The sequence below is a fragment of the Ascaphus truei genome, unplaced genomic scaffold (genome assembly GCF_040206685.1).
Source record: "Ascaphus truei isolate aAscTru1 unplaced genomic scaffold, aAscTru1.hap1 HAP1_SCAFFOLD_1474, whole genome shotgun sequence".
Lineage (NCBI taxonomy): Eukaryota > Metazoa > Chordata > Amphibia > Anura > Ascaphidae > Ascaphus > Ascaphus truei.
Genome location: NW_027454360.1, coordinates 51,473 through 77,500, shown reverse-complemented (window position 1 = coordinate 77,500; position 26,028 = coordinate 51,473). Strand labels below are relative to the sequence as shown.

The 26,028-nt window shown below is 51.4% G+C and overlaps 1 protein-coding gene across 1 annotated transcript in view; it reads left to right on the top strand.

The window, feature by feature from the left end:
* PACSIN3 (protein kinase C and casein kinase substrate in neurons 3) overlaps positions 1-25,582 on the top strand; it is a 28,468-nt gene extending 2,886 nt beyond the window's left edge. The window contains 9 exon segments of the mRNA XM_075581675.1: positions 9,146-9,381; positions 15,365-15,520; positions 15,816-15,857; positions 15,859-15,995; positions 16,999-17,119; positions 18,963-19,102; positions 20,049-20,111; positions 21,667-21,824; positions 24,233-25,582. Of these exon segments, the coding sequence (XP_075437790.1) occupies positions 9,146-9,381; positions 15,365-15,520; positions 15,816-15,857; positions 15,859-15,995; positions 16,999-17,119; positions 18,963-19,102; positions 20,049-20,111; positions 21,667-21,824; positions 24,233-24,348 (1,169 nt within the window). The 3' untranslated portion in view covers positions 24,349-25,582.
* The last annotated feature ends 446 nt before the right edge of the window (positions 25,583-26,028 follow it).

Sequence of the window (26,028 nt, the reverse complement as noted above, 5' to 3'; positions counted from 1 at the left end):
GTGCTTGGTAACTGCAGTGTGGGGGAGAATGGCTGTCACACGTAGTGAGTGCTGGGTAACTGCAGTGTGGGGGGGAATGGCTGTCACACGTAGTGAGTGCTGGGTAACTGCAGTGTGGGGAATGGCTGTCACAGGTAGTGAGTGCTGGGTAACTGCAGTGTGGGGGGGAATGGCTGTCACAGGTAGTGAGTGCTGGGTAACTGCAGTGTGGGGGAATGACTGTCACACGTACTGAGTGCTGGGTAACTGCAGTGTGGGAATGGCTGTCACACGTAGTGAGTGCTGGGTAACTGCAGTGTGGAGAATGGCTGTCACACGTAGTGAGTGCTGGGTAACTGCAGTGTGGGGGGGAATGGCTGTCACACGTAGTGAGTGCTGGGTAACTGCAGTGTGGGGGGGAATGGCTGTCACACGTAGTGAGTGCTGGGTAACTGCAGTGTGGGGGGGAATGGCTGTCACATGTAGTGAGTGCTGGGTAACTGCAGTGTGGGGGGGAATGGCTGTCACACGTAGTGAGTGCTGGGTAACTGCAGTGTGGAGAATGGCTGTCACACGTAGTGAGTGCTGGGTAACTGCAGTGTGGGGGGGAATGGCTGTCACATGTAGTGAGTGCTGGGTAACTGCAGTGTGGGGGGGAATGGCTGTCACACGTAGTGAGTGCTGGGTAACTGCAGTGTGGAGAATGGCTGTCACATGTAGTGAGTGCTGGGTAACTGCAGTGTGGGGGGGAATGGCTGTCACATGTAGTGAGTGCTGGGTAACTGCAGTGTGGGGGGGAATGGCTGTCACACGTAGTGAGTGCTGAGTAACTGCAGTGTGGGGGGGAATGGCTCTCACACGTAGTGAGTGCTGGGTAACTGCAGTGTGGGGAATGGCTGTCACACGTAGTGAGTGTTGGGTAACTGCAGTGTGGGGAATGGCTGTCACATGTAGTGAGTGCTGGGTAACTGCAGTGTGGGGAATGGCTGTCACATGTAGTGATTGCTGGGTAACTGCAGTGTGTGGGGAATGGCTGTCACACGTAGTGAGTGCTGGGTAACTGCAGTGTGGGGAATGGCTGTCACACGTAGTGAGTGCTGGGTAACTGCAGTGTGGGGAATGGCTGTCACATGTAGTGAGTGCTGGGTAACTGCAGTGTGGGGGGGAATGGCTGTCACACGTAGTGAGTGCTGGGTAACTGCAGTGTGGGGGGGAATGGCTGTCACACGTAGTGAGTGCTGGGTAACTGCAGTGTGGGGAATGGCTGTCACACGTAGTGAGTGCTGGGTAACTGCAGTGTGGGGGGGAATGGCTGTCACACGTAGTGAGTGCTGGGTAACTGCAGTGTGGGGGGGAATGGCTGTCACACGTAGTGAGTGCTGGGTAACTGCAGTGTGGGGAATGGCTGTCACATGTAGTGAGTGCTGGGTAACTGCAGTGTGGGGGAATGGCTGTCACATGTAGTGAGTGCTGGGTAACTGCAGTGTGGGGGGGAATGGCTGTCACACGTAGTGAGTGCTGGGTAACTGCAGTGTGGGGAATGACTGTCACACGTAGTGAGTGCTGGGTAACTGCAGTGTGGGGAATGACTGTCACACGTAGTGAGTGCTGGGTAACTGCAGTGTGGGGAATGACTGTCACACGTAGTGAGTGCTGGGTAACTGCAGTGTGGGGAATGGCTGTCACACGTAGTGAGTGCTGGGTAACTGCAGTGTGGAGAATGGCTGTCACACGTAGTGAGTGCTGGGTAACTGCAGTGTGGGGAATGGCTGTCACACGCAGTGAGTGCTGGGTAACTGCAGTGTGGGGGGAATGGCTGTCACACGTAGTGAGTGCTGGGTAACTGCAGTGTGGGGAGTGGCTGTCACACGTAGTGAGTGCTGGGTAACTGCAGTGTGGGGAATGGCTGTCACACACAGTGATTGCTGGGTAACTGCAGTGTGGGGGGGAATGGCTGTCACACGTAGTGAGTGCTGGGTAACTGCAGTGTGGAGAATGGCTGTCACACGTAGTGAGTGCTGGGTAACTGCAGTGTGGGGGGGAATGGCTGTCACACGTAGTGAGTGCTGGGTAACTGCAGTGTGGGGGGGAATGGCTGTCACACGTAGTGAGTGCTGGGTAACTGCAGTGTGGGGAATGGCTGTCACATGTAGTGAGTGCTGGGTAACTGCAGTGTGGGGATTGGCTGTCACACGTACTGAGTGCTGGGTAACTGCAGTGTGGAGAATGACTGTCACACGTAGTGAGTGCTGGGTAACTGCAGTGTGGGGAATGGCTGTCACACGTAGTGAGTGCTGGGTAACTGCAGTGTGGGGAATAACTGTCACACGTAGTGAGTGCTGGGTAACTGCAGTGTGGGGAATGGCTGTCACGCGTAGTGAGTGCTGGGTAACTGCAGTGTGGGGGGGGATTGCTGTCACACGTAGTGAGTGCTGGGTAACTGCAGTGTGGGGGGGAATGGCTGTCACACGTAGTGAGTGCTGGGTAACTGCAGTGTGGGGAATGGCTGTCACATGTAGTGAGTGCTGGGTAACTGCAGTGTGGGGGGGAATGGCTGTCACACGTAGTGAGTGCTGGGTAACTGCAGTGTGGGGAATAACTGTCACACGTAGTGAGTGCTGGGTAACTGCAGTGTGGGGAATGGCTGTCACACGTAGTGAGTGCTGGGTAACTGCAGTGTGGGGAATAACTGTCACACGTAGTGAGTGCTGGGTAACTGCAGTGTGGGGAATGGCTGTCACACGTAGTGAGTGCTGGGTAATTGCAGTGTGGGGAATAACTGTCACACGTAGTGAGTGCTGGGTAACTGCAGTGTGGGGAATGGCTGTCACGCGTAGTGAGTGCTGGGCAACTGCAGTGTGGGTGGGGATTGCTGTCACACGTAGTGAGTGCTGGGTAACTGCAGTGTGGGGAATGTCTGTCACGCGTAGTGAATGCTGGGTAACTGCAGTGTGGGGGGGGATTGCTGTCACACGTAGTGAGTGCTGGGTAACTGCAGTGTGGGGAATAACTGTCACACGTAGTGATTGCTGGGTAACTGCAGTGTGGGGAATGGCTGTCACACGTAGTGAGTGCTGGGCAACTGCAGTGTGGGTGGGGATTGCTGTCACACGTAGTGAGTGCTGGGTAACTGCAGTGTGGGGAATGTCTGTCACGCGTAGTGAATGCTGGGTAACTGCAGTGTGGGGGGGGATTGCTGTCACACGTAGTGAGTGCTGGGTAACTGCAGTGTGGGGAATAACTGTCACACGTAGTGAGTGCTGGGTAACTGCAGTGTGGGGAATGGCTGTCACACGTAGTGAGTGCTGGGTAACTGCAGTGTGGGGAATAGCTGTCACACGTAGTGAGTGCTGGGTAACTGCAGTGTGGGGAATGGCTGTCACGCGTAGTGAGTGCTGGGTAACTGCAGTGTGGGGGGGGATTGCTGTCACACGTAGTGAGTGCTGGGTAACTGCAGTGTGGGGAATGGCTGTCACGCGTAGTGAGTGCTGGGTAACTGCAGTGTGGGGGAGGATTGCTGTCACATGTAGTGAGTGCTGGGTAACTGCAGTGTGGGGAATAACTGTCACAAGCAGTGAGTGCTGGGTAACTGCAGTGTGTGGGAATGGCTGTCACACGTAGTGATTGCTGGGTAATTGCAGTGTGGGGGGAATGGCTGTCACACGTAGTGAGTGCTGGGTAACTGCAGTGTGGGGGGGAATGGCTGTCACACGTAGTGAGTGCTGGGTAACTGCAGTGTGGGGAATAACTGTCACACGTAGTGAGTGCTGGGTAACTGCAGTGTGGGGAATGGCTGTCACACGTAGTGAGTCCTGGGTAACTGCAGTGTGGGGAATGGCTGTCACACGTAGTGAGTGCTGGGTAACTGCAGTGTGGGGAATGGCTGTCACACGCAGTGAGTGCTGGGTAACTGCAGTGTGGGGAATGGCTGTCACGCGTAGTGAGTGCTGGGTAACTGCAGTGTGAGGGGGAATGGCTGTCACGCGTAGTGAGTGCTGGGTAACTGCAGTGTGGGGAATGGCTGTCACACGCAGTGAGTGCTGGGTAACTGCAGTGTGGGGAATGGCTGTCACGCGTAGTGAGTGCTGGGTAACTGCAGTGTGGGGAATGGCTGTCACACGTAGTGAGTGCTGGGTAACTGCAGTGTGGGAATGGCTGTCACACGTACTGAGTGCTGGGTAACTGCAGTGTGGAGAATGACTGTCACACGCAGTGAGTGCTGGGTAACTGCAGTGTGGGAATGGCTGTCACACGTACTGAGTGCTGGGTAACTGCAGTGTGGGGAATGGCTGTCACATGTAGTGAGTGCTGGGTAACTGCAGTGTGGGGAATGGCTGTCACACGTAGTGAGTGCTGGGTAACTGCAGTGTGGGGAATAACTGTCACACGTAGTGAGTGCTGGGTAACTGCAGTGTGGGGAATGGCTGTCACGCGTAGTGAGTGCTGGGTAACTGCAGTGTGTGGGGAATGGCTGTCACACACAGTGATTGCTGGGTAACTGCAGTGTGGGGGGGGATTGCTGTCACACGCAGTGATTGCTGGGTAACTGCAGTGTGGGGGGGATTGCTGTCACACGTAGTGATTGCTGGGTAATTGCAGTGTGGGGGGAATGGCTGTCACACGCAGTGAGGGCTGGGTAACTGCAGTGTGGGGAATGGCTGTCACATGTAGTGAGTGCTGGGTAACTGCAGTGTGGGGAATGGCTGTCACACGCAGTGAGTGCTGGGTAACTGCAGTGTGGGGAATGGCTGTCACGCGTAGTGAGTGCTGGGTAACTGCAGTGTGGGGAATGGCTGTCACACGCAGTGAGTGCTGGGTAACTGCAGTGTGGGGAATGGCTGTCACACGTAGTGAGTGCTGGGTAACTGCAGTGTGGGGAATGGCTGTCACACGTAGTGAGTGCTGGGTAACTGCAGTGTGGGGGGGGATTGCTGTCACACGTAGTGAGTGCTGGGTAACTGCAGTGTGGGGGGGATTGCTGTCACACGTAGTGAGTGCTGGGTAACTGCAGTGTGGGGGGGGGGGATTGCTGTCACACGTAGTGAGTGCTGGGTAACTGCAGTGTGGGGGGGGGGGGATTGCTGTCACACGTAGTGAGTGCTGGGTAACTGCAGTGTGGGGGGGGGGGGATTGCTGTCACACGTAGTGAGTGCTGGGTAACTGCAGTGTGGGGAATGGCTGTCACACGCAGTGAGTGCTGGGTAACTGCAGTGTGTGGGGGGGATGGCTGTCACACGTAGTGCTCCAAAGAGAAAAATACAAAAATAACCTCCGTGTAACTCGTCTAATAAGACAGATGCTCCTTTTCTTCACACGGATTTTTGCTGACCAGCGACATGTTAACTGTTTCATTAATGATGGCATCAACATTACTTTATAATCAAGGGGGAGGGGGGTACCTATCCTACCTATCTGATCCTATCCTATTTATCTATCCTATCTGATCCTATCCTATCTGATTCTATCTATCTATCCTATCTGATCCTATCCTATCTATCTACCTATCTGATCCTATCCTACCTATCTATCCTATCTATCCTATCTGATCCTATCCTACCTATCTGATCCTATCCTACCTATCTGATCCTATCTATATCTATCTATCCTATCTGATCCTATCCTATCTGATTCTAGCTATCTACCTATCTGATCCTATCCTACCTATCTGATCCTATCCTATCCATCTGATCCTATCCTATCCATCTGATCCTATCCTATCCATCTGATCCTATCTATCCATCTGATCCTATCTATCCATCTGATCCTATCTATCCATCTGATCCTATCTATCCATCTGATCCTATCTATCCATCTGATCCTATCTATCTTATCTATCTATCTTATCTATCTATCTGATCTCTCTTATCTATCTATCTTAGCTATCTTATCTATCTTAGCTATCTATCTTATCTCTCTTAACTAGCTTATCTATCTATCTTATCTATCTCTCGGTTCTCTCTTATCTATCTATCTATCTTATCTATCTTATCTGTCCTATTTATCCACCCTATCTATCTATCTATCTATCTATCTATCTATCTATCTATCTATCTATCTATCTATCTATCTATCTATCTATCTATCTATCCACCCTATCTATCTATCTATCCACTCTATCTATCTATCTATCTATCTATCTATCTATCTATCTATCTATCTATCTATCTATCTATCTATCTATCTATCTATCTATCTATCTATCTATCTATCCTATCCTATCCTATCTATCTATCTATCCACCCTATCTATCCGAGTTGCTGGCAGTTTACATCAGGATGGTAAATGATGAAGCATTTGTTCACCATGGAAATGTTAAGGCCCATGTTTGCTAAGCAGTGCTATGCCATAAGACACCTTCCAGCTCTGTAAGAAACCTTACAACCTGTACGGTGTCTTCTGGCACTGGAAGGTGTTTACTGAGTAGCACCGCTTAATAAATATGGACCAAAAATGTTCAGTCCCTTCTCTGATCAATGTGACTGCTTGGCAGAGGCATTTTGTATATGTGACTTGCAGGGGGTGTACATTATTAGACAGATTAGACGAGTATACGTAGTTTTTTTAAATATTTTTTTTACCTTTTTAAATGTCTCCATAGCAACTAAATACTTGTCAGTGGGTTTATGATTATTACCTGATATCTCTCGTGATGAAGATTGTCCATCCCCTTTATTTATTTGGTGGCTCTTCTCTGCACTCTCTCTAGTTCCATAATGTATTTTCTAAGGATTGGTGCCCAAAATTGTACTCCATACTCAAGGTGTGGTCTTACTAATGCTTTGTAAAGGGGCATAATTATGTTTACTTCCCTTCCATCCATTGCCCGTTTGATGCAAGATAAGATCTTGTTTGCCTTTGCAGCTACTGCATGACTTTGGGCACTATTGCTAAGCCTGCTGTCTACAAGCACTCCTAAATCCTCCTCCATCAAGGATTCCCCCAATATATCTCCATTTAATTTGTAAGTCGCCTTTTTATTCTTGCATCCCAAATGCATAACCTTACATTTATCTGTATTAAAAACAAGAGAACAGAGAGCGCACGTCCAGTAGTGTAAAAAAGTACATTTAATGTTAAAAGAAGGACAAGGGGATTAAGGACACTTACAAAAGTATTAGAAATTCAAGCAGTCTGTGATATAATCACCACCAACAGGATAACATCGTCCTGGATCACACCAACCTCTTGTGTGGAAAAGTATCAGCACGATCTCGCATGAACCTGCTGTCATGTGCAGGGCGATCTCACAGGGCTGCAGTGTGACACCCTGTGTGTGTGTGTGTCCCTCTCAGGGCTGCAGTGTGACACCCTGTGTGTGTGTGTCCCTCTCAGGGCTGCAGTGTGACACCCTGTGTGTGTGTCCCAGGGCTGCAGTGTGACACCCTGTGTGTGTGTGTCCCTCTCAGGGCTGCAGTGAGACACCCTGTGTGTGTGTTCCTGGGCTGCAGTGTGACACCCTGTGTGTGTGTCCCAGGGCTGCAGTGTCACACTGTGTGTGTGTGTCCCACTCAGGGCTGCAGTGAGACACCCTGTGTGTGTGTCCCAGGGCTGCAGTGAGACACCCTGTGTGTGTGTGTCCCTCTCAGGGCCGCAGTGTGGCACCCTGTGTGTGTGTCTCAGGGCTGCAGTGTGACACCCTGTGTGTGTGTCTCTCTCAAGGCCGCAGTGTGTCACCCTGTTTGTGTGTGTGTCAGGGCCGCAGTGTGACACCCTGTGTGTGTGTCCCAGGGCTGCAGTGTGACACCCTGTGTGTGTCCCCCAGGGCTGCAGTGTGACACCCGGTGTGTGTGTCCCAGGGCTGCAGTGAGACACCCTGTGTGTGTGTGTCCCTCTCAGGGCCGCACTGTGGCACCCTGTGTGTGTCTCTCTCAAGGCCGCAGTGTGTCACCCTGTTTGTGTGTGTGTGTCAGGGCCGCAGTGTGACACACTGTGTGTATCTCTCAGAGCTGCAGTGTGACCCTGTGTGTGTCTCTCAGAGCTGCCGTGTGACACTGTGTGTCTCCCCCCCCCCCTCTCTGGGCCGCAGTGTGACACCCTGTGTGTGTTTCTCAGGGCCTCAGTGTGACACACTGTGTGTGTGTCTCTCCGGGCCACAGTGTGACACCCTGTGTGTGTGTCTGAGGGCCGCGGTGTGACCCCCCGTGTGTATGTGTCCCTCAGGGCCGCAGTGTGACACCCTGTGTGTGTGTCTGAGGGCCACGGTGTGACACCCTGTGTGTGTGTGTCCCTCTCAGGGCCGCAGTGTGACACCCTGTGTGTGTGTGTCTCAGGGCCGCGGTGTGACACCCTGTGTGTGTGTCTCAGGGCCACAGTGTGACACCCTGTGTGTGTGTCCCTCTCAGGGCCGCGGTGTGACACCCTGTGTGTGTGTCCCTCTCAGGGCCGCAGTGTGACACTCTGTGTGTGTGTGTGTCTCAGGGCCGCGGTGTGACACCCTGTGTGTGTGTCTCAGGGCCGCGGTGTGACACCCTGTGTGTGTGTCTCAGGGCCGCGGTGTGACACCCTGTGTGTGTGTCCCTCTCAGGGCCGCAGTGTGACACTCTGTGTGTGTGTGTGTCTCAGGGCCGCGGTGTGACACCCTGTGTGTGTGTCTCAGGGCCGCGGTGTGACACCCTGTGTGTGTGTGTCCCTCAGGGCCGCAGTGTGACACTCTGTGTGTGTGTGTGTGTGTGTCTCAGGGCCGCGGTGTGACACCCTGTGTGTGTGTCTCAGGGCCGCGGTGTGACACCCTGTGTGTGTGTCCCTCTCAGGGCCGCGGTGTGACACCCTGTGTGTGTGTCCCTCTCAGGGCCGCAGTGTGACACTCTGTGTGTGTGTGTGTGTGTCTCAGGGCCGCGGTGTGACACCCTGTGTGTGTGTCTCAGGGCCGCGGTGTGACACCCTGTGTGTGTGTCCCTCTCAGGGCCGCAGTGTGACACTCTGTGTGTGTGTGTGTGTGTGTGTGTCTCAGGGCCGCGGTGTGACACCCTGTGTGTGTGTCTCAGGGCCGCGGTGTGACACCCTGTGTGTGTGTCTCAGGGCCGCGGTGTGACACCCTGTGTGTGTGTCTCAGGGCCGCGGTGTGACACCCTGTGTGTGTGTGTCCCTCAGGGCCGCGGTGTGACACCCTGTGTGTGTGTGTCCCTCAGGGCCGCGGTGTGACACCCTGTGTGTGTGTGTCCCTCAGGGCCGCAGTACGGTACCCTGGAGAAGGCCTGGCACGCGTTCCTCACCGCCGCAGACACTCTGAGTGAGATCCACATGGAACTGCGCAATCAGCTGTGGGACCAGGACAGCGGGAAGACGCGGGACTGGCAGAAGGAGGCGTATCACAAGCCGATGATTGGTGGCCTGCGAGAGACCCGCGACGCAGAGGAGGGGTTCAGCAAGGCCCAAAAACCTTGGGTGAAGAAGCTGAAAGATGTAAGTGTTAGAGACAGAAGGGGGGAAGCGGAGACATATCGAGGATATTTATTCAGCTGCAATAGCGCCAATCTGTCGCATGGAAACTCGCTGACGTCAGTGGGCATCAGTACCCCGACCGGCACTATCGCAGTTTCATTAATAAACCCCTTCAGTCTCACTGCTTTCCAGCCCCAAGCAATGCAGCCACAGTCCAAATACGAAATTCTAATTTATATCCCATATAGCGCTGACTGGATTTGCAGCGCTGTACGTTCTCTTTCCCCCAAAGAGCTTACAATCTACATTTTTTTGGTACGTCGGACTATCACCGGCCCCTCGGGCAGCGTACGGGTTTATTCTGACCCACTCTTACCCGTCCCCTGCCAGGACGGCTTCAGCCCCATGATATTTGGCGAGGGGACAAAAAAAATGTAGGACGGTGTCTTGGATCTCCAAATAGACCTAATTTTTATAGGACAGAGATACAGAGTGCAGGTAACCTCTAGGACAGAGATACACAGTGCAGGTCTCCTCTAGGACAGAGATACACAGTGCAGGTCTCCTCTGGGACAGAGATACACAGTGCAGGTCTCCTCTGGGACAGAGATACACAGTGCAGGTCTCCTCTGGGACAGAGATACACAGTGCAGGTCTCCTCTGGGACAGAGATACACAGTGCAGGTCTCCTCTGGGACAGAGATACACAGTGCAGGTCTCCTCTGGGACAGAGATACACAGTGCAGGTCTCCTCTGGGACAGAGATACACAGTGCAGGTCTCCTCTAGGACAGAGATACACAGTGCAGGTAACCTCTAGGACAGAGATACACAGTACAGGTAACCTCTAGGACAGAGATACACAGGGCAGGTCTCCTCTGGGACAGAGATACAAAGATACACAGTGTAAGTCTCCTCTGGGACAGAGATACACAGTGCAGGTATCCTCTGGGACAGAGATACACAGTGCAGGTCTCCTCTAGGACAGAGATACACAGTGCAAGTCTCCTCTAGGACAGAGATACACAGTGCAGGTCTCCTCTGGGACAGAGATACACAGTGCAGGTCTCCTCTAGAACAGAGATACACAGTGCAAGTCTCCTCTAGGACAGAGATACACAGTGCAGGTCTCCTCTGGGACAGAGATACACAGTGCAGGTCTCCTCTAGGACAGAGATACAGAGTGCAGGTCTCCTCTGGGACAGAGATACACAGGGCAGGTCTCCTCTAGGACAGAGATACACGGTGCAGGTCTCCTCTAGGACAGAGATACAAAGTGCAGGTCTCCTCTAGGACAGAGATACACAGTGCAGGTCTCCTCTGGGACAGAGATACACAGGGCAGGTCTCCTCTAGGACAGAGATACACAGTGCAGGTCTCCTCTGGGACAGAGATACACAGAGCAGGTCTCCTCTGGGACAGATATACAGAGTGCAGGTCTCCTCTGGCACAGAGATACACAGTGCAGGTCTCCTCTAGGACAGAGATACACAGTGCAGGTCTCCTCTGGGACAGAGATACACAGTGCAGGTCTCCTCTGGGACAGATACACAGTGCAGGTCTCGACTAGGACAGAGATACAAAGTGCAGGTCTCCTCTAGGACAGAGATACAAAGTGCAGGTCTCCTCTAGGACAGAGATGCACAGTGCAGGTCTCCTCTGGGACAGAGATACACAGTGCAGGTCTCCTCTAGGACAGAGATACACGGTGCAGGTCTCCTCTGGGACAGAGATACACAGTGCAGGTCTCCTCTGGGACAGAGATACACAGTGCAGGTAACCTCTGGGACAGAGATACACAGTGCGGGTCTCCTCTGGGACAGAGATACACAGTGCGGGTCTCCTCTAGGACAGAGATACACAGTGCAGGTCTCCGCAGGGACAGAGATACACAGGGCCGGTCTCCTCTAGGACAGAGATACACAGTGCAGGTCTCCTCAGGGACAGAGATACAAAGTGCAGGTCTCCTCTGGGACAGAGATACAAAGTGCAGGTCTCCTCTAGGACAGAGATACAGAGTGCAGGTCTCCTCTAGGACAGAGATACACGGTGCAGGTCTCCTCTAGGACAGAGATACAAGGAGCAGGTCTCCTCTAGGACAGAGATACAAAGTGCAGGTCTCCTCTAGGACAGAGATACACAGTGCAGGTCTCCTCAGGGACAGAGATACAAAGTGCAGGTCTCCTCTGGGACAGAGATACAAAGTGCAGGTCTCCTCTAGGACAGAGATACAGAGTGCAGGTCTCCTCTAGGACAGAGATACACGGTGCAGGTCTCCTCTAGGACAGAGATACAAGGAGCAGGTCTCCTCTAGGACAGAGATACAAAGTGCAGGTCTCCTCTAGGACAGAGATACACAGTGCAGGTCTCCTCTGGGACAGAGATACAAAGTGCAGGTCTCCTCTAGGACAGAGATACACAGAGCAGGTCTCCTCTGGGACAGAGATACACAGTGCAGGTCTCCTCTAGGACAGAGATACACAGTGCAGGTCTCCTCTAGGACAGAGATGCACAGTAGAGCTCACACGTTTATAATGAAGTTCCCCATTTAATGTGACAGCCAAGAACAGTGGAATAACCACGTGTCGGGTCCCATATGGACCTTTCATCAGATTATACTGCCACACCGGGCAGCACCAGGCTGGTATCCATTCCTCAAAGGAATAGGGGGCGCTGTTGGGGCGCAGAAATCAGACACGTGGGGGGAGGTTGTGTCTCCTATTTAGTAAACTGAATCCTCCTCCGTCATGCTGCGCCATTCCTAAAAACTGGGCTAGATAGGAACAGGAGATCGAGCGCAAAATGCTGTGTATCAATAAAGCGTACAATAAATCTTAAATGTTACGTAAATAAACGTACTGCCCTGTAATGGGGGAGATTCGATCCAAATCCACTATAGGAGTAACGGCAAAAGAGTCCGACGCGCGCGCTCATCCACGTGAAAATATAACAAAGAAACAAAAAATAGTGTAACGCGCTTCTATAAATAGTGTAACGCGCTTCTAGAGATAGTGTAATGCGCTTCTATAGATGAAAAAACAAATAGGTAGCGCTATATCCCACAGTGAGCTGGCAGCCGGTGATATAACCCTGACCCCTAGTCAGGCTATAGAAGTGGAAAAGAAGTTATATCAGTGGCGCTCAACACTGTAATGATCAAAGCAATTCTAATAGATATTATAAAATATATATTATAAAATATACAACCAGAGCCACGGACGGGCGATTTCCGTGGCTCTGGTTGTATATTTTATAATATATATTTTATAATATCTATTAGAATTGCTTTGATCATTACAGTGTTGAGCGCCACTGATATAACTTCTTTTGCGCTTCTATAGATAGTGTAACGCGCTTCTATAGATAGTGTAACGCGCTTCTATAAATAGTGTAACGCGCTTCTATAGATAGTGTAACGCGGTTCTATAAATAGTGTAACGCGCTTCTATAAATAGTGTAACGCGCTTCTATAGATAGTGTAACGCGGTTCTATAGATAGTGTAACGCGCTTCTATATATAGTGTAACGCGCTTCTATAGATAGTCTAACGCGCTTCTATAGATAGTGTAACGCGCTTCTATAAATAGTGTAACGCGCTTCCATAAATAGTGTAACGCGGTTCTATAAATAGTGTAACGCGGTTCTATAAATAGTGTAACGCGCTTCCATAAATAGTGTAACGCGCTTCCATAAATAGTGTAACGCGCTTCCATAAATAGTGTAACACGGTTCTATAAATAGTGTAACGCGCTTCTATAGATAGTGTAACGCGCTTCCATAAATAGTGTAACGCGCTTCCATAGATAGTGTAACGCGCTTCCATAAATAGTGTAACGCGCTTCTATAGATAGTGTAACGCGGTTCTATAAATAGTGTAACGCGCTTCCATAAATAGTGTAACGCGCTTCCATAAATAGTGTAACGCGCTTCTATAGATAGTGTAGCGCGGTTCCATAAATAGTGTAACGCGGTTCTATAAATAGTGTAACGCGCTTCTATAGATAGTGTAACGCGCTTCCATAAATATGTGTAACGCGCTTCCATAGATAGTGTAACGCGCTTCCATAAATAGTGTAACGCGCTTCTATAAATAGTGTAACGCGCTTCTATAAATAGTGTAACGCGGTTCTATAAATAGTGTAACGCGCTTCTATAAATAGTGTAACGCGCTTCTATAAATAGTGTAACGCGCTTCCATAAATAGTGTAACGCGCTTCCATAAATAGTACAGGAACAACAACGAAGCCGCGGACACAGGAATAACGTAGAAAACTTTATCAAGAATAGTAATAAAAGGCAAAAAAACCACGTACAGGCAAGTCAGCAAACGTGGCCAGTGGGACCCTCTGGGTCAAATGGTGCATGGTACAGTCCAGGAGAAACGCTTCTTGTAGCAAACCCTCGTGGTGGCCATACACAGAGAGTCACTCCATATAGGGGTTCAAATGTCCTCGGTGATCCTCCACTGTACTTCTGGTCAGTGAGCTTCACTTGGTCCCTGTAGTGTTGCCCTACGCGTTTCGTCAAACTAGACTTCCTCATGCCCCTTGTACTATAGTGCTGCGCCCCTTGTACTATAGTGCTGCGCCCCTTGTACTATAGTGCTGCGCCCCTTGTACTATAGTGCTGCGCCCCTTGTACTATAGTGCTGCGCCCCTTGTACTATAGTGCTGCGCCCCTTGTACTATAGTGCTCTGCCCCTTGTACTATAGTGCTGCGCCCCTTGTACTATAGTGCTGCGCCCCTTGTACTATAGTGCTGCGCCCCTTGTACTATAGTGCTCCGCCCCTTGTACTATAGTGCTGCGCCCCTTGTACTATAGTGCTGCGCCCCTTGTACTATAGTGCTGCGCCCCTTGTACTATAGTGCTGCGCCCCTTGTACTATAGTGCTCCGCCCCTTGTACTATAGTGCTCCGCCCCTTGTACTATAGTGCTCTGCCCCTTGTACTATAGTGCTCTGCCCCTTGTACTATAGTGCTCTGCCCCTTGTACTATAGTGCTGTGCCCCTTGTACTATAGTGCTGTGCCCCTTGTACTATAGTGCTGTGCCCCTTGTACTATAGTGCTGTGCCCCTTGTACTATAGTGCTGTGCCCCCTTGTACTATAGTGCTGTGCCCCTTGTACTATAGTGCTGCGCCCCTTGTACTATAGTGCTCCGCCCCTTGTACTATAGTGCTCCGCCCCTTGTACTATAGTGCTGCGCCCCTTGTACTATAGTGCTCTGCCCCTTGTACTATAGTGCTGCGCCCCTTGTACTATAGTGCTGTGCCCCTTGTACTATAGTGCTGCGCCCCTTGTACTATAGTGCTCCGCCCCTTGTACTATAGTGCTGCGCCCCTTGTACTATAGTGCTGTGCCCCCTTGTACTATAGTGCTCTGCCCCTTGTACTATAGTGCTCTGCCCCTTGTACTATAGTGCTGCGCCCCTTGTACTATAGTGCTGCGCCCCTTGTACTATAGTGCTGCGCCCCTTGTACTATAGTGCTCCGCCCCTTGTACTATAGTGCTGCGCCCCTTGTACTATAGTGCTGTGCCCCTTGTACTATAGTGCTCTGCCCCTTGTACTATAGTGCTGCGCCCTTGTACTATAGTGCTGCGCCCCTTGTACTATAGTGCTCCGCCCCTTGTACTATAGTGCTGCGCCCCTTGTACTATAGTGCTGCGCCCCTTGTACTATAGTGCTGCGCCCCTTGTACTATAGTGCTGTGCCCCTTGTACTATAGTGCTCTGCCCCTTGTACTATAGTGCTGCGCCCCTTGTACTATAGTGCTGCGCCCCTTGTACTATAGTGCTGTGCCCCTTGAGGAAGTCTAGTTTGGTGAAACGCGTCGGGCAATACTACAGGGACCACGTGAAGCTCACTGACCAGAAGAGGGAAGTGATTTCATGGCGTAAGAGTGGGGAGGAGTTGTGTGGGAGTGCGGTTACACCGCTCTGCTCTCTTGGGGGGGAGAGGATGAGTTTATTTTGATGCTTCTCTTCTCCCCCCTCCCCCCCCAACAGGTGGAGATGACAAAGAAGCGATACCACGCGGCCCGCAAGAACGAGAGAGCAGCGGAGACCCGCGAGAACCACTCCAAGGCGGACGCCACCGTGTCGCAGGAACAGCTGCGCAAGCTGCAGGAGCGCGTGGAGAAGTGCAACCAGGAGGCCGCGGAGGTTAGAGGCCAGGGACCCGCCATTAACCCCCGCGCCACGCAAAAAGAAAAGGCCGCGATGCTGTGCCTCACCCTTCGGGGTTTTCCTATTTCACCCATACTATTCTCTACTGAAGCGAGGCGCAGTATCGCGCCCTTTTCTTTTGCGTTCTTTATGGGACAGAGATAGAAAGTAGCGGTCCTGTGTGCAGCCTTGTACCCTTCCCACGGCCATGTCCTGGCGGCAGGCCCCTGTGGGAGGGAATGGGTTAATGCATTACACCGAGTGACCCCCTCCCCCCCCGCTCCCTGCGCAGGGGAAGGCGCTGTATGAGAAGACGCTGGAGGAGCTGAACCGCTTATAACCCGCGTTACATGGAGGACATGGAGCAGGTGTTTGAGAGCTGTCCAGGAGGCCGAGCAGAAGCGCCTGTGCTTCTTCTCAAGGAGGTTCTGCTGGATCTGCACAAGCACCTGGACCTCTCCAGCAAGGAGAGGTACTGGCAGCCAATTGCCGCTCTCCTGGATCTGGGAATCCGGCCGTGACCGATTCTCTCAGCCAACCAGAGACCAGAGAGATCTGATATTGGCTTTTCTATTTTTATTGCACTCCACCTGGCTGTCTCTTTCTGTAAACACTCATCAGTCACGTGCCGCTCTCTCTCTCTCTTCCACTACCCCCTCTCTCGCTCTTTCTCCCTCTCTCCTCCCGTTCTCTCTCTCCCTCCCCCCTACCCTCTCCCCCCCTACCCTCTCCCTCCCATTCTCTCTCTCTCCTCTACCCTCTCCCTCCCGCTCCCGTTCTTCTCTCCCCCCCCTACCCTCTCCCCCCTACCCTCTCCCTCCCCATTCTCTCTCTCCCTCTACCCCTCTCCCCCCTCCCGCTCACCTCTTCTCCTCTCCCTTTCCTTCCTCCCCCCCCCTCTCGTTCTCTCTCTCTCTCCTCCCTCCTACCCTCTCCTCCCCCTACCCTCTCTCTCTCTCTTTCTCCCTCTCCCTCCCATTCTCTCTCTCTCTCTCCCCCTACCCTCCCTCCCTCCCATTTTCTCTCTCTCTTTCTCCCTCACTTTCTCCCTCTCCCTCATGTTCTGTCTCTCTCTCTTTCCCCTTCTCCCTCTTCCCTTACCCTCTCTCTCCCTCTCCTCCTGTTCTCTCTCTCTTTCCCCTTCTCCCTCTCCCTCTTCCCCTATTCTCTCTCTCTCTCTCTCTCTCTCTCTCTCTCTCTCTCTCTCTCTCTCTCTCTCTCTCTCTCTCTCTCTCTCTCTCTCTCTCTCTCTCTCTCTCTTTCTCCCTCTCCCTCCCGTTCTCTCTCTCTCTCTCTCTCTCTCTCTCTCTCTCTCTCTCTCTCTCTCTCTCTCTCTCTCTCTCTCTCTCTCTCTCTCTCTCTCTCTCTCTCTCTCTCTCTCTCTTTCTCTCTTTCTCTCTTTCTCCCTCTCCCTCCTGTTCTGTCTCTCCCCTCCCCTCTCCCTCCCCCTCTCATGTGCGGGTGCTCTTCCCCAGCTTCCACGCTCTGTACAGAGATCTTCACCATGGGATCCAGGCAGCGGAAGACCAGCAGGACCTGAAGTGGTGGCGGAACACGCACGGGCCCGGGATGGCCATGGACTGGCCCCAATTTGAGGTAGAGGAAGAGATTAAAGACAAATCAGGAGAGGGCTACTGCTGAGCTATCCCCCCCTCCCCCTATGCAGTAACCCTGCTTCCCTCATGCAGTAACTCTGCTCCCCAACCCCCATTCAGTAACTCTGCACCCCCCCTCGTGCAGTAACCCTTCTCCCCCCCTCGTGCAGTAACCCTTCTCCCCCCCTCGTGCAGTAACCCTTCTCCCCCCCTCGTGCAGTAACCCTTCTCCCCCCCTCGTGCAGTAACCCTTCTCCCCCCCTCGTGCAGTAACCCTTCTCCCCCCCTCGTGCAGTAACCCTTCTCCCCCCTCGTGCAGTAACCCTTCTCCCCCCCTCGTGCAGTAACCCTTCTCCCCCCCTCGTGCAGTAACCCTTCTCCCCCCCTCGTGCAGTAACCCTTCTCCCCCCCTCGTGCAGTAACCCTTCTCCCCCCCTCGTGCAGTAACCCTTCTCCCCCCACTTGTGCAGTAACCCTTCTCCCCCCCTCGTGCAGTAACCCTTCTCCCACCCCCCTTGTGCAGTAACCCTGCACCCCCCCGTGCACAGTAGCCCTGCTTCCCCCCTCCCCCTGTGCACAGTAGCCCTGCTTCCCCCCTCCCCCTGTGCACAGTAACCCTGCTTCCCCCCTCCCCCTGTGCAGTAACCCTGCTTCCCCCCTCCCCCTGTGTAGTAACTCTGCTTCCCCCCCCCCCTGTGCACAGTAACTCTGCTTCCCCCCCTGTGCACAGTAACTCTGCTTCCCCCCCTGTGCACAGTAACTCTGCTTCCCCCCCTGTGCACAGTAACTCTGCTTCCCCCCCTGTGCACAGTAACTGCTCCCCCCCCCTGTGCACAGTAACTCTGCTTCCCCCCCCCCTGTGCACAGTAACTCTGCTTCCCCCCCCCTGTGCACAGTAACTCTGCTTCCCCCCCCCATGTGCACAGTAACTCTGCTTCCCCCCCTGTGCACAGTAACTCTGCTTCCCCCCCTGTGCACAGTAACTCTGCTTCCCCCCCCCTGTGCACAGTAACTCTGCTTCCCCCCCTGTGCACAGTAACTCTGCTTCCCCCCCTGTGCACAGTAACTCTGCTTCCCCCCCTGTGCACAGTAACTCTGCTTCCCCCCCTGTGCACAGTAACTCTGCTTCCCCCCCTGTGCACAGTAACTCTGCTTCCCCCCCTGTGCACAGTAACTCTGCTTCCCCCCCCTGTGCACAGTAACTCTGCTTCCCCCCCCCCCCTGTGCACAGTAACTCTGCTTCCCCCCCCCTGTGCACAGTAACTCTGCTTCCCCCCCCATGTGCACAGTAACTCTGCTTCCCCCCTGTGCACAGTAACTCTGCTTCCCCCCCTGTGCACAGTAACTCTGCTTCCCCCCCCCTGTGCACAGTAACTCTGCTTCCCCCCCTGTGCACAGTAACCCTGCTCCTCCCTATCCCCCCCTGTGCACAGTAACCCTGCTCCCCCCCCCTGTGCACAGTAACCCTGCTCTCCCCTATCCCCCCAATATGGAGAAACTGTGTCAACTCTACAACATCATAATGCTCTCATACACCGTGTTACACTCTCCTCTCCCGACACATTGCCGATACAAACCACTTCTTTGCCCCCCCCCCCCCCCCCCCCGCACTTCTCCTTATTAATAGCTCCGGGGTCTGCTCTCGGTTATACGCGCTCATTCGCTGGCTGGATAAGTCGCTATTGGGAACTGCAAACAATGTCCCAGAAAGGGGACTGAAACATCAGATCGAATCTCCCGTGTGTCACCCCTGCATCATTACTAGCCCCGGGCCGCGGTGACACACAAAGCGGGCGCAGGCGCACTTCTGATGTCCCCCCCCCCCACCCCTCCCCCCATGACAGGAATGGTCCCCAGAGACGCACCGAGCGATCAGCAAGAAGGAGCGCACCGGTAAGAACGTGGAGGAAGTGACTCTCACCAGCATCCTGCCCGCACGTGACGGACTGGCGACTGGGACGCCCACCCAACAGCTGAACAGAGGGTGAGCGCGCAGCCGAGACCCCCCCCCCCCCCCTCAGAGGGTCCTCCACCGGGTACCGTCGCAGAGCGCAAATTACAATCGGATACAAAATATGCCCGCTTCCGACCCATAAAACACATTTTTGGTTCTAAAAAATCACAGAATGCAAAAAAATAACAATAACAATAACCCGCCGTTATAAAAATGGGGAAGTATTTCCTTGTTCTAGAATCGTCTTTCAGGGCCATTAACTGTAACGTGCGTCTGTATCTTTCACGACGGGATCCATTTTTCGTAGATTTTGCAGGGTGGCGTAGACCTCAAGCAGATTTGCTATCAGTGGCCAATGTGGTAATAGTTCTAGAACCGCGGTTCCTAACTCCAGTCCTTCTCACCCCCACCACCCCAACAGTCCAGGGTTTAAGGAGATCCCGGCTTCAGCACAGCTGGCTCAATCACAATAACTGAGCCACTGAACGAGACACCCGTGCTGAAGCAGGGATCTCCTTGAAAACACAATCTTAAAATTAAAAAAAAAAAAATTATATATATATATATATATATATATATATATATATATATATATATATCTCTGCTAATTAAAATTAATCTGTTTTCTTTCAGCAGAAAGTGTAAATGTGAGATTTGTAAATATAAATGAATAGGGCTCAGTAATTCAGTGCCTGCTTCCAAAAAAATCCTACGCCTGGTGATAAAATGTGGAAAAGCTCTTCCAACCACCCAAAAACCCCCCAAACACTAGGAATATAGGCGGATTATTTTGGGAACACAGCACCTCGTGCCCTTAGTGGGAGATTTCTTTGCCTCTTTTGAGGTGGTCCCGGTTTTGGTTCCGCTGCTGATGCTGGTCACTGAGCAGGTGGGTAGGGGGCCGCCAGTATGGAGGGAGAGGGGGGTATATGCGTAGTTGCAGATGTTGGTTGAGGACCTGTTTGACCCTCCGCAGGTTTGCGTACACCGATGAAGACCATGATTTCTATGCCACTCTGGCGGACAACCGACGCTCAGAGTCAGTATAGCTCTCCCCCACAGCACCGACGGGCCTTTCCTGCCCTCTGTGCACCCTCTCTCTGCTATTTCTGGCGCCCGGTTTGGGTTTCTCCTTAGCTCGTAGCGGTGGTGGATTTGCAGACAGAGGGCGAGCTCGTTTCTCTTTGATTGGACCCCGAGTTCTTACTCCTATGTTGTAATCACAGCTATGTGTACCCCTATATCTGCTCTGATCAGAGAGAAATGACCTCCGAATCTCCCCATTTCTCCGTCTCCGGGTGTCTCTTCTTTCATGAGGTTTTGGGGACATTTGGGATTATCCTGAGACTTCGATTTCCCTGGAAGTCTGTCTATCCGTGTTGGCGATATCCGTGTGCATGGTTGTGTATAGGTGTTTTTATAGTACATTCCTGTGCCCGTGTATAGGTGTTTGTCACATCATTCAAATTCTATAGTTGTATGGATGTGTCCATGTATCTACAGTATATATTAGTATTTCTGATATACCCACCTCTCTGTGTAACCGGGTGTCTGTGTGGGTTTATATGCCTGTGTAAATAAGTGTATTTGTAAATACGTATTCCCGATGTGTCACTATGTATCTGCTTATTGGTTTCTAACCTTGGGTATGTGTCCCTGTATCTGTGTATCATTGCCTTTGTGTGTCTGTGTATTACTAGGTCTCTGTGTGTGTGCATGGGTCTCTATCACCATCTCATTGGGTATGTGTCCCTGTGTCTGTGTTTGTGCATGGGTCTCTATCACCATGTCTATGTACCGGTTTATCTCATTGGGTATGTGTCCCTGTGTCTGTGTTTGTGCATGGGTCTCTATCACCATGTCTATGTACCGGTTTATCTCATTGGGTATGTGTGCATGGGTCTCTATCACCACGTCTATGTACCGGTTTATCTCATTGGGTATGTGTCCCTGAGTCTGTGTTTGTGCATGGGTCTCTATCAAAACGTCTGGGTATGTGTCCCTGTGTCTTTGTGTGTGCATGGGTCTCTATCACCACGTCTATATACCGGTTTATCTCATTGGGTATGTGTCCCTGTGTCTATTTGTCCATGGGTCTCTATCACCACGTCTGGGTATGTGTCCCTGTGTCTGTGTGTGTGCATGGGTCTCTATCACCATGTCTATGTACCGGTTTATCTCATTGGGTATGTGTCCCTGTATCTGTGTGTGTGCATGGGTCTCTGTCACCACGTCTGGGTATGTGTCCCTGTATCTGTGTGTGTGCATGGGTCTATCACCATCTCATTGGGTATGTGTCCCTTGTGTCTGTGTTTGTGCATGGGTCTCTGTCACCCGTACGTCTATGTACCGGTTTGTCTCATTGGGTATGTGTGCATGGGTCTCTATCACCATGTCTATGTACCGGTTTGTCTCATTGGGTATGTGTGCATGGGTCTCTATCACCACGTACGTCTATGTACCGGTTTGTCTCATTGGGTATGTGTCCCTGTACAGTATCTGTGTTGGTGTCACCTTTTTATATATCCAGAGTTCACGTGCCCGTGCACGCTTTAGTTCATGGTTTTTGTTTTTTAACCCTTTTCCTCCTGCAGTGCTGGGAAGGACAACGTATCTGAGTGGTCGGAAGACGAGAGTCCAAAAAAGTCGTTGGACAGTAACGGTCGGGAGGTGTCACAGGTAGAGGGCGTGCGTGTGCGAGCTCTGTATGATTACACGGGACAGGAGACTGACGAGCTGAGCTTTACGGCAGGTACAAACCACTAACCTACCCTTAACCTCCCTCCCTTCCCCCCCCCCACACAGGCACGACCCCTTCTCCCCACCCTCCCATTCCCTCCCCTTGGCCCAGTGCATGAGCCCAGCATAGAGCAGAGCGCGCGCAGGCTGGCAGCTGTGCATGGTGCACGCACGCCCCCTGCTACCTGCACTCCCCCGCCATTAACACAACACTAATTCTAATGAGGCGCAAGCCCGGGTCGCAGGCCCACAGAGCGATGGTCTGGATGTGCCGCTGAGCATCCAGTATGTTACCATGCTTTGTCCGCCAGTGTTACGTACAGCACAGGCTCTAACGGACGCGAGAAGACATCCATTGGTCTTACCCTACCCAGCAGCTGATACAGGAGCGTGTTTAAGGACGGGCTTTAGCACTCATCTACAGGTCTCTAAGGCCCTTATTTAAGGAGCTGGAGAAGCTTATTCAACTAGGGCCTAAGCCGGGGAACCATGCTCCGCGATTCTGGATGGGAATGTTGGAGCAATGAGCTCTAGGACCATGTGTGCCGCTGTGAGAGTAACCGCCCTGTCCGCTCCGGTCATGGGACGCTCATATCTTTGCTAATACGCTCAAGCAACAAGGTAAGTGAGAGGCACCCCTTTCCGAGCCGGAGATCTGTGTATCCCAGGGGCGGCCGACTCCAGTTCTCAAGGGCCACCAACAGATCAGGTTTGCAGGATATCCCAGCTTCAGCACAGTTGGCTCAATTAGTGGCTCAGACTTCGACTGAGTCACTGATTGAGCCACCTGTGCTGAAGCAGGGATAACCGGAAGACCTGTTTGGGGGGGGGTCTGGGAACTGGAGTTGGCTAACCCTAGGGTATTTCCTTACTAAGAAGACATCCAGACACTCGTCAGACTCTGATCACCTGCAGGCAGTGCCAGCTACTGTAACAAATCTGTTCATAACGTTTCATGGATATCTGGAGTTTATCAAAGCAGGGAAACGGAAGACAAATGACTTTATTGGATACATCCTGTTATATAGCCATCTTTTCATTTTTTTTAAGATGTTAACCTAGGAGGTAAATAAAAGCACACACTTCCAGCGCACGCTGCGGATCCGAAGCTTGGAAGGCTGAGCGGGTGTGCGCACTTGTTCCAGTGTAAATTCCAACGCTCATGTTTAGCTTTGCAAAGCTGTAAAATATATATTACAGAAGTGTGAACTTCTTGACATCTAGTCTGAGGCCCTTTAGTACGCGGAGGCCATTCCCACACCTCATTTCTAAGATTCTTTATTTGGCTTAGAACGGGCCAATGTTTTGGTCCACAGCTGATGATGGTCCGGGACCAAAACGCCTTCCATTATACACTTATTAAAGCAATACTAAAATATATAAAATATATATATATATATTTTTTACTCACCATAACTTAACTCAGTATTATGGTTTAGCCTATCCCATAAGCCTCTCTTGCATTCCCAGTAAAATCAACCCCACACTGATGAGACCCATCAAGGTCGAAACAGCTGTCTGTGGGTGGGTTTTCTGGGTATGCACCTTAACCCTGGCTGTGCTCAAAGCTGTGACCATGCAGCAAGCTTAAGCCTATAGGGAACCATGTTAAAAATGGTTATTGAGGCAAAAAGTGACACTGTGTGCTCATTTGCATGTCATTTCCCAGAATCCCTTGCTGCAGTGGAAGTGCTGTATGCTGGGTGATAATGGGGGAAAGGTGGGGTTGCAGACCTGCCTAAGACATGCAGATGAGCATACAGCTATATTTGCATATATATATATATATATATATATATAGATAGATAGATAGATAGATAAATGTATAGATATGTATATAGACATAGGTGTATAATTGTACATTCTTACCTAAGCTGGCAATCTTTTGGTGCTCCTGTTATAAATCTATAAAAATCCTGATTATGTGCCTATCGAAATGGCGGCCTTCTAACTTTGTGCTCAAGTCCGTAATATGTAACAATATATCAGCTGCAGAATTTCACGAAGTGTAACACATTGTTACAGCTTTGAGAGTAATTGACAGTCTGCTTTTTGGAACACAGCACCAGATATGTTTGTGATACTTTGTTGCCAAAGGGCATAGTTGAAAAGGTATGTGTGTGTGTGAGAGTCTGCTTCAAAAGAGGAAGAGGATGTGACTTTCTAAATGGTTACTGTAGCAACCAAAGAATGACCAGTGCGTTAAAAAAACATGGTATTAGAAGTAAAAATAAAATGCTGAGGGTATTATCTAATACTACAGAACTGATTTTAAAAAAACATGTTTTTGCTGCTTTACGGCACCTTGGAACTGAGAAATGTTTATCTTATTATGATCATGTCATATGAATGGGAATGAGTTGTGTTTTCCCGTGGTGTCGCGTTGTTTTCCTATGGCATCTCCTTGTGTTTGCTCCCCAGGAGAGGAGTTCGTAATGATGGGCGAGGAAGATGACCAGGGCTGGTGCACGGGGCGGCTCCTCTCAGGCAGAGTCGGACTTTATCCCGCTAACTACGTGGAGAACGCCGTGTCCTGAGATTCGCCAGCTTTGTCCTTTTCGTCATGCTGTGTGCGCGCTAGTCCTGGAGCCCCGCAGAGAGGGACAGAGAATGAACCTTGGATCTGTCTAACAAATCAATTGCTGCTTTTACCATTTTATTTTAGACATGCAGTTTCTTTGTTTTTTTTTTGGTTTCTTAATAAAAATGTTTCAGAGAATGTTAGGTGGCGCTGTTGTCACAGTGGGACAAGGGCAGACAGGGGTGCAACACGTACCTCTCTGACCTGTGCACGGGAACCTGTGAGGAATTCCAGGGAATACAGAGCGAGACGACCATACACACCCAGAGCGCGTTTTCGCAACACGCAGGTCACGTAACCACTGCAGTTGCCACCCCGGATTAAAAGAACCGGTTTAGCTGGGGTCTTTTTAACATCGGAAAGCGAGACTTAAAGTCTTATTTAATACACAATGCTATCCCATAAGGCACCACCCAGCACCAGAACACACCACACAGCCAGCTCACGTCTATGGGTCACAAAAGGGGTTTTATGGAATAGCACCATTTAGTAAATATGGGCCTTGATGCGTTGCAGGCCTCTCTTGCATTGAAGGGGTTATGCAGAAGGTTCAGTACAGGGTTCGAAGACTTTCATTCCAAAGAAACAGAACAGTGCTGACTAAAGCGGTCCAAATTAATGTGTGGCCGGGTGGCAACCGTCGTGTACATGCCCCCCCCCAATTCCAAACACGGACAATAACGTCTGTGTCTGATAGTACTTGGGACGGGACTTTTAGAGGGGTATTAAGCCCTTGGTTGCCATGTTCTGCATTGCACTGCTGGCCCCACCTGGCAACCAAGGGTGCAAGGGGTTGGCTGATGGCGTGCGATTTAGGCATTTCTGCCGAACAAGGTTGAGGATGTTGGATTGGATTTATTGTTACTTTGTCATTTTGGGGGTTGGAGGATTCGTGGGCAGGGAGGCCAGTGGCAGCAGGGAAGGTTCCCCCTCCTCGGTCCGTGCTAGCGAGTGAGAGGGCGGAAATCTCCATGGTTACGTGTAATTTCACCTGCTGGGCTTCCGTCGCCAGTCTGAGTTCTGAAAGCCAATGAGTTCTGAGAAGGTATTCTTGCCACCTTCCGCTGGACACATGGGTGTGAAAAGAAGCGAACTGGACACTTTGTGCCATCTCGTCAAGCAAGTGGCCTTATTGTGAAAAGATTTATTTTGTATTTAAATAATGGTAATAAAAAAACAATTTGTTTTTACCCCCAGCGTCTTCATGTATTTCTGTGGGATTCTGTCTGGTCTCCCAGACGAGTGTGAGACTTCCATGCTCACCATGTGGACGTGTTTGTGAGAAAGGGGTTTACCCACAAACTGCCTCCCCCCCCCCCCAGTTTCACCTTCACGCAGGGCACTAAAAATGAGCAGTGCCACAGCCACTAATTGAGCCACCTTTTGCTGAAGGGATATCCTGAAAACCTGACCTGTTGGTAGCCCTTGAGGGACACCCCTGAGTTATAGGATATCACCATCTGATGAGTGAGACTAACTCCACCTCATCCTTACTGAGAATGATTGAGTCATTGATCTCCAATGAGTGAGGTACAACCCCTGTGCCAGTGACCACCATTCAATGAGTAAGACTGACGTGACGGTCATTGAGACTTGTCAGCCAAGACAGAGGCGGCCTTCAAATGAGTGATGCTGC